This window comes from Chamaea fasciata, unplaced genomic scaffold, assembly GCF_029207755.1.
Source record: "Chamaea fasciata isolate MVZ Bird 193981 ecotype frontalis unplaced genomic scaffold, bChaFas1.0.hap1 SCAF_2, whole genome shotgun sequence".
Classification (NCBI taxonomy): Eukaryota; Metazoa; Chordata; class Aves; order Passeriformes; family Sylviidae; genus Chamaea; species Chamaea fasciata.
In genome coordinates this window covers 112,150,493-112,158,636 of record NW_027094087.1, presented here as the reverse complement: position 1 = coordinate 112,158,636, position 8,144 = coordinate 112,150,493, and the positions used below count along the sequence as shown (strand labels likewise).

General features: G+C 39.3%; 1 protein-coding gene across 1 annotated transcript; it reads left to right on the top strand.

Moving 5' to 3' along the window:
- The first annotated feature begins 580 nt into the window (after positions 1 to 580).
- Positions 581 to 7,373, top strand: LOC136285781 (uncharacterized). Its single transcript, XM_066177309.1, has 6 exons — positions 581 to 590; positions 875 to 1,027; positions 1,303 to 2,103; positions 2,846 to 3,085; positions 5,449 to 5,558; positions 7,329 to 7,373. Exons 1-6 carry the CDS (start codon positions 581 to 583, stop codon positions 7,371 to 7,373), a joined length of 1,359 nt encoding a protein of 452 aa, XP_066033406.1.
- The last annotated feature ends 771 nt before the right edge of the window (positions 7,374 to 8,144 follow it).

Here is an 8,144-nt window from a genome sequence, read left to right as displayed (position 1 = left end):
AGAAACCATTTTTAAATAACTTCATTTTGTCTGGGTATTCTTTCATATGTCCACAGCTGCTGAAGTCTACAGGGGAACCACTAGGATTAAGAATGAAGTTTTCAAGCCTGAATATGAGAACAAATCAAGCACAGAATTTAAGGAGTTAGAAAAGAAATTCATTATGGAGGTATTTTGCTTAGAAATTCTAAACTAAAATTTTATTTTCCGTTGAGCTTTTCCTAGTGTAAATAACCATGAGCATCTGGGTGTGAATATCTTAAATGTGGGTGGAAAAGATTATGTGATGGTTAGACATGAAGCAGAAGTCATTTTTCATTTATATTGTTGTCCTCTGAGGCCCTGATTTAAATGAAATTCTGTCTGGAAGCTATACATATTCTCCCACTATGACAGCTGCTTTTAACTGAATTATGGCTAGCATATTGCCATATGTTAAAGAAGAAAAATAGATACTAACTCAAACCTTTTACCTTGCAGATAACAAAACATCTGCCACAGAAGATACAAGATTTAAAAAATAGAACAAAACTACGTATTGTAATTCATAGCATCGAGAATGGCAGTGTGATTATACGCTATGACATTGTGTCGGATATTGGACAAAATATAACAAAATCAGAGATTTCAGACGCTTTTACAGAGGCCCTTAACAGGAGCACAGTGTTTAACATTGATAATCAAAAGACTTTTGTAGAAGGTATGAATTTGTTCATCACCATGAGTTTAAGCAGTAGTGTGTATTTTTCACTGATGGTAACATCTGGTGAAACGGGATTTGGGTGGGGAAAGGCAAATGGTACTTGGTTTATCCCTTTGCCCAATACTGACTTAAACCTTTGTTCTTTTTCTGTTTTGTTTAACTCCACTGTAGCAAGGAATAGCTGTGAGCCAGGTTTAAACGACTGTGACCAAAATGCTGCTTGCATCACTGAAGAAGCCACTTACTCCTGCCAATGCAACCAAGGATTCACTGATAGGAGTCCCCAAGTTCCAGGCAGAGATTGTCAGCAGGATCCACCTTCACGTAACTGCTTTATATAAGTTAAAAAACCCCACCCCAAACCTTAAAAAAAATTGCAAATAAGGTCTTTTCCCTTCCCTGACCCTCCTCAGGCAATATATTACTATAATTATGTACACGGGCCTTGAAGGGATTGGACTTTATGTGGTACCACAGTTAAATATTTAGGCAAGCAATAGCAGCAAGCTTTCTGGGCTTGCTTCTTGAAAATAAGAAGCTTAAACTTGGTCACCTTCAAGATAAATTCTACTCACTGCCTCCAAATTTTTATTTCACAGAACGCACAACTACAGCCCCTCCAGACACCACCACCACCAATACACCTGGAATAGGACAGACAACTACAGCCCCTCCAAACACCAACACCCCCAACACAACTGGAACAGGATCAACAACCGCAGCTCCTCCAGACACCAACAACACCAGTACAACTGGAACAGGGCAGACAGCTACAGTTCCTCCAAACAGCAACACCCCCAGTACAACTGGAACAGGATCAACCACTCCAGTCACTCCAAATACCGACACCTCCAACACAACTGGAACAGGATCAATAACTACAGCTCCTCCAAACACCAACACCACCAGTACAACTGGAACGGGATCAACCACTCCAGTCACTCCAAATACCGACACCTCCAACACAACTGGAACAGGACAGACAGCCACAGCCTCTCCAAATACCAACACCACCAGTACAACTGGAACAGGATCAACAACTACAGCTCCTCCAAACACCAACACCACCAGTACAACTGGAACAGGATCAACCACTCCAGTCACTCCAAATACCGACACCCCCAACACAACTGGAACAGGATCAACAACTACAGCTCCTCCAAACACCAACACCCCCAACACAACTGGAACAGGACAGACAGCCACAGCCCCTCCAAACACCAACACCACCAGTACAACTGGAATAGGACAGACAACCACAGCCCCTCCAAACACCAAAACCACCAGTACAACTGGAACAGGATCAACAACTCCAGCCCCTCCAGACACCAATACAGCTGGATTTACAGGATCTACATCTAGTTCCGTTTCCGCTGCCACATTTACGTCAGCACCTTGCAGTAAGTAAATATTTGGTACTGAATAGTAGAATGAAAATGATCCAATTAGACACAATATTCGTGTTCATTGGTCATATCAGCTGTGAAGTAAAATCCCTGGATGTAATTTCAGAAAGGGAAGCCTGATGAAATTACTGAAAATGCATAATTATGTAAATATCAATCAAGGCAGTTTCTGCACCTTTGTAAAGCTCTCCTGGACCCAGTAAATATTCACTGGGTGCCTGCTTGCAGGCATAAACCAGTGTGATAGGTGAGTTTTCTTAACCCTATTATGAAGCACATTTAATAAATGCTCTGAGCTCAGGTTTTCCTGGTGGTATTTAAAAAATCCATCCTCCTGAGGATATCAGAATGAATCAAATATCAGTCCACTTCAGAATGCTCCTGTTTTTCTCAACCAGCCTCATCAATTCTCTATTATCTTAAAGCAACATTGTAGAATTCTGACCATTTGCCACACTTTGCCTGCAGTTACAAAGGCTAAAAGCAAGCAGAATATCACCCATTTGTGTTTTAGAGCCATCAAACAAAGTACATTAATATATGATTTCTGTCTATAGAGCAAATGGTTCACTTCTGCTTTTTCGGGAGAATGAGGTGGAAAACTGAAATCAGCTCCAAAAAAACACACAGGAGTTCATATTGGTTTAATTTGTATATTTTCTTCAATGATAAATGTGTAGAATTTCAGAAGTGAAATTAACTGCTCTCAGCTGTATGAAACTTTCACGCTTTCCAGTGACAGTGTCCATCGAAGTTCAGAATGTGACTGAAGAAGAAATACAGCTCAGCTGGACCAGCAGCAGCAAAGGCAGCCTCTACAACATCTCTATCATGGATGGAAAGGAGATAAACACAAAAACTACAAATGAGACAAAAGCTGTGTTTAAAAACCTGCTTCCTGGCCATGTGTACACCATTTCTGTGGTAGTGTCATCTTGTGCTGAGAATAAACCTACTTCAGTCACTGTCCGAACAGGTACCTCCTCCATCACCCTGGCTTTTCTTTTTAATTAATATAAACTCACAGCCTCTTGCTGCCATACGATCTGGACTTGATCTCACAGAGCCTTATTCCTGCCAGTTGTTTTTATTTATTTGGATAGGACTGCTTGAACTAAACAGGAGTTTGCAAAAGTAAGAACTTGCTCTGTAAAATTTCTGATCACGTTGCATTATTGAGTCAGATAATTCTGCACGGAAGTCAGGATATTTTGGTTGTAAATTTACCAGAAAATATTCTGGCAGTGTGAATTTTAGGTTCTAGATGCTCTTGTGCATGCAGGCAGTCCCTAATTGTCATTGTTGCCTTTTTAATTTCATCCTGGGTTATAGACATTAAGGCAAAGAGTTTGATTGTGTCTCTGTGCTAAAACTGATTCTGAAGGAACATGACACATCATATCCCTCTAAATCAAGGTTTCTCCTTTTAAAACTCCCCATTGCCGTCTCCCCCTTAGCCAATTCCTTTAGACAAAACTTTTTCCACAAACAAAATTACCACTCGGCACTGTATACTTTTGCTTTTCCACCACTGGAAGAGATCTAAAAGTCAGCCTATCAAAGGAAGCCACTGGGTTATTTTGGCATGATCCACCTTTGATAAAACTGTGCTGCACTTTATCATTCTTTCCCAGTGGCTGAGAAAGTGCTCACAATTTCTTTTTATATAACTTGAAAGCTCTAACTTGACTTTTTGCAACTGTTGATTTCTTCCAGCATTTCTTGACCTCTGAAACATAAATGTCCTTGTTGCAATCCTTTTTTGAGTTCTCTAGTGGATTGTCTTATTATTCTCAAAACCCTTCAGGGCAATTATTTTGTCAGTCAACTGTGGGGGTTCCTTCTGATGGACTTACCCTCTCTCCACAGTCTTTAGGACCACAAAGCCAAGGAATTCTCGTCATTATTTCCATTGAAATCTTGCAATTCTTCAGCCCACTGGCTTTCATTTATTAGTTTCTCTATTGAAGAAAAATAAAAAAATGGTCTCCTTTTGTAATCTGGAGCCATCAGCCCTACCAGCAAATTGTTTGTAAGCCAACTAAAAAGAGCAATAAAGACCAAGTCATCCATATTTCCTGTGAAATTAAAGATGATGTTCAATTCTGCGAGAACTGGAGATACAATCCAATGAGCTAACCACATAAAACCTGCTATATCAGCCTTTAATGGGTTTTGACCCTTCATAAATAATTCAGATTAGCAAGTCCAGACAAGCATGCTGAGATTTTGAGACTCCATGATGAATATGTTTTTTCCAAAAGAAACTGCAGGTGACTTTTACTTCTGAAAACTCCATCTAGCTTACCTGAGTTGTACAAGCACGTAATAGCACAACCTATATCTTTAGCTCTCATAAGAAATCAGAGTTCTCAATGCTATTTCAGTGAATTCTCAAATACCACCTACCCACCCACCACCTGCCTCTCTTGTGATATGCTCCAAGTTTATAATTTGCAATTCTGAGTTCTCACTGGGCCAAAGGAACTGCTGCTTAGGTGACTCCTTGGCCATAATTAAAGACTTTCACCTATTCCATAATTTTCTTATTAGCATTAATAATGCATGCACAAAAGCGATTATCTCGATTTTTACATTTATTTTGCAGATCCTGCTTCCTGTTTCAAAGGAACTGATTTTTGTTCAGCACAAAGTACTGGCTGCTCTGACTTAAAAGGCATTGTCTGCTCCAGTAAGTTTATAGAACCTCAACATTTGTTTATCCATAACTACGGGGTATTATTTCACAATATAGTATCTCCCTTGAGTATTTTGCCATCTGCTTTATGATGCCAGTTCACACAGCATCTTGAAGTTCACACTCCTTTGGTGGAGAAGCTGCCTCCATCAAACTTCAGTGTCAGCTTCCAGCTCTATTTTAGTCTGGACTTTTCTATGTAAAGCTTTCTTCTTTTGGCTCAGGGCTCATCCACCTACTCAGGAGGATTTAAACTCACTCAGAGCCTTGCGGAGTCTAACAGACTGGTGCTGCTTCTGCTGGAATCAATGGGAGAGTGGCTGTTGAATTAGGGAGTGGGATGCACCCTAAATAATACAGGGATGGTGAACAAGTCGTGACGATTGTGATGGCTGACAAACTTGGAGAGATTCAGCTCTGAAAGTTCCAAAGCCACTGCATTAGACACACAGAATACACTTTTAAAAATTATTATTATTATTATTATTATTATTATTATTATTATTATTATTATTATTATTATTATTATTTTAGTTTCTGGTTTTATCAATTCATATTATAAAATAAAGTCCAAAGACCAATTGTGGAGATAATCCTGGGATTCACCTAAATGTTTCTTCTTTTTCTAAATTTTTTTCCAGACCAAGCATTTGCCTGCAACATTAAGTTTACAAACCAGATGTTTAATAATACACTTTATAACTCTGATAGTGATGGCTACAAAACAGCGTCTGAAAGGATCAAAAAAGAAGTAAGTTGATGCAAATCTTCTTTGTCAACATGAATGAACTGCAGAAAGGCTTGTGATTAGCAACCTTAGTCTCCTATATTCATTGTTAAATCAAGACTCTGACAGGTGAAAAAGAAAAAAAACAGCATAGGAAGCCCAAAATCTGCCAAAGACAGACAGCTTGTTGTCCAATGAGGGGGGCAACCTTCCCTAAGCCATCCTCAAACATGAGTTATTTAGTGAAAGGCCCTTTACAATTCTAATTTTGTAAGGAACATCCCGTTCTGTTTATTTTCTCCCACTTCACTAAACTGAAGCCTGTGGAGGCAAAAAAGGGATGTCACTCAAAAACAGCCGTTCAGCACAGACTTGGAAATATAAGAACTTTGCTAGAGTGTACTTTGAGTCCAGGTCATTGGCAATTCGCTACATGGAAGTGGCTGCAGGGTTGGACAAAGTATCAAGGGGTCCATCTCACGGGGAAAATGAGGAGAGAAAGTGGAAGCTTGGAGTTAGTCATGCTGACAGGCAGCAGCATCTGTCTGCCACTCAACTGTCTTTAGCAGCACGTTAAAAAAGAAAACCCTAATCATTTCAACACCTCTCAGGAATCCTGATGTATAGACGCCTGCTGGAAAGGTAAATCTACTTTGAGGTTGGGGTAGACAGCTTTAAATAACTAACACAGATATTTTTAGTGGGATGATCATACCCTTTAGCTAAGAAACTCCACAGATTTCAAAAGCAGTAATTAATTTGTTCTCACCACGCCAACTCGGAGGTAACCTTGTCTTATGACTGCTAACATCTCCACTTCATGGATAGAAATTTCATTTTAGTGGATGTAAAAGGTTTCTTCCAACCTGACTCAACGCAACAGGAATCTCTTTTCTGGCTTTTAATAAGCTTTTACCTCATGCAAAGTGTCAGCTTTTTCTTCAAATAATGGCAAAATCAAAGAGAGGCTGTACTAACATGATTGAAAGTATAGACAATTTCTGTATTGGATTTTTTTTTTCAATTTGAATGTGGAACCATTTATTTTATATTCCACAGTACTACCACTCTGTAGTTGTAGCTTTGAAATTTTACAGTTTTGCCTGCATAAATCAGGTTTCCTATCTAGACTGCTCATCAAGATGAGGAAAAGAAAAGCATTTTTGGAGCCTTTGGCCAAAGAACTTAAAGGGATGTAAAGTTTGAGGTGGGGGTTTATCCCACAGAAAAGATGGAGGCAGAAAACTGAGCAGTGACTCAGACCAAGGTTTGTTATCATCTACAAAAAATAGTAATCTTTCAGACTTTCAGGTAAAATACCATATTTATCCACACTGAGAAGATAACTTCTCTTAGTGGATTGAATGGAACACCTAATTTTCTGAAAAGATCAGTCCTGACAAAAACATTTCAACCAGACTCACTTAAAAAAGGGCACTGCTTGTTCTTGCTTTGTATCTAAGTGAAAGTACTAAGCAAGACTCTACTTTTGGAGATATCAGTGCAACTGATTTGATTTTGATTGGTGTCATGGGAATACACTTGGTTTATGCCAGAATGATTGAGAGGCAAGTCACATCCTTTCTTCTCTTTGCAAAGGTATTCTGTAACGCCATGACTTTGAAAATCTGGTGACAAAAGTAAGTTTTAAACCTCTCACATCAAGTTCTGTGCTGGTAGTGCGTGCAGGACAATGCTTGAAGTTTAGTTGCATTTGTAAAAAAAAAAAGTTAGGGGACACTGGACATAACTTTAGAAATATTGAGTGCTCTTTGTAAATTCTAAATTTTGTAGGTCGGGGTCCCATATGGGTTTGTGGAGGAGGACAAGTTGTTTTAATGCATTATTCATTGATAACTAGCTAAACAGATTGGAGCTTTGGAAGTCAAACTCAGATCTCACATTTTCAATCACAGACAATGCGTGGCTCAGGAATCCTCTTTCAATAAGTTTATTTGTTATCCCAAAACAATAACCTCGAAAGAGTAGTAAGTGAAGAAAATTTGATATCCTGATGTGTGCAGGATGTGTGTGCGTGCTCCTGCTCTGCCTCAGCTGGCTGACAAGTGGAATAAATCTCAATTTCACCTTGCACAGGTTGCTGAAGGAATGCAGGAGAGACTAGGGAATGACCACTTCTACATTGTCATCCTGGGGTTCAGACCCGGCAGTGTGGTGGCTGATTTTCTCTTTGTGCTGCTAAAAGAAGAAGCCACGGATGTGAATGCTGTACAGACCTACCTGAATGAAGTGGTTCAGAGCAAGTTTGGGAACCAAACTGAAGTGCAAGGTCAGTGATGCTGAAACACCTTCTCTGCAATGATGTGGGGATTAAAGGGTCAGATCTACTGCTGTTAAATTAAGATGATAAAATAACTTCTCTCTTTTAAGAGATTCAAATAGTTTAAGTAACCTATTTAAACATTCACTGAACATATAGTGATTTCATACAGGTTATGGATCTATTTTAAAGAGTCATTACACATACCCAGTTCCAGACTGAAGGGATGGGTTCTCTTCACACTTAAAGGATCTAAAGACTCTCAGGTTACACCATTCCATCCAGCAAATCCTCAGAGCAGCTGTTATGGGTGTCACCAAGAGATCACA

Excerpts from the sequence above, each read along its gene's own strand:
- LOC136285781 (XM_066177309.1), top strand. Across the intron at positions 1,028-1,302 it reads TCAGCAGGATCCACCTTCAC|AACGCACAACTACAGCCCCT; the intron begins GTAACTGCTTTA and ends TTTATTTCACAG. Across the intron at positions 2,104-2,845 it reads ATTTACGTCAGCACCTTGCA|TGACAGTGTCCATCGAAGTT; the intron begins GTAAGTAAATAT and ends CACGCTTTCCAG.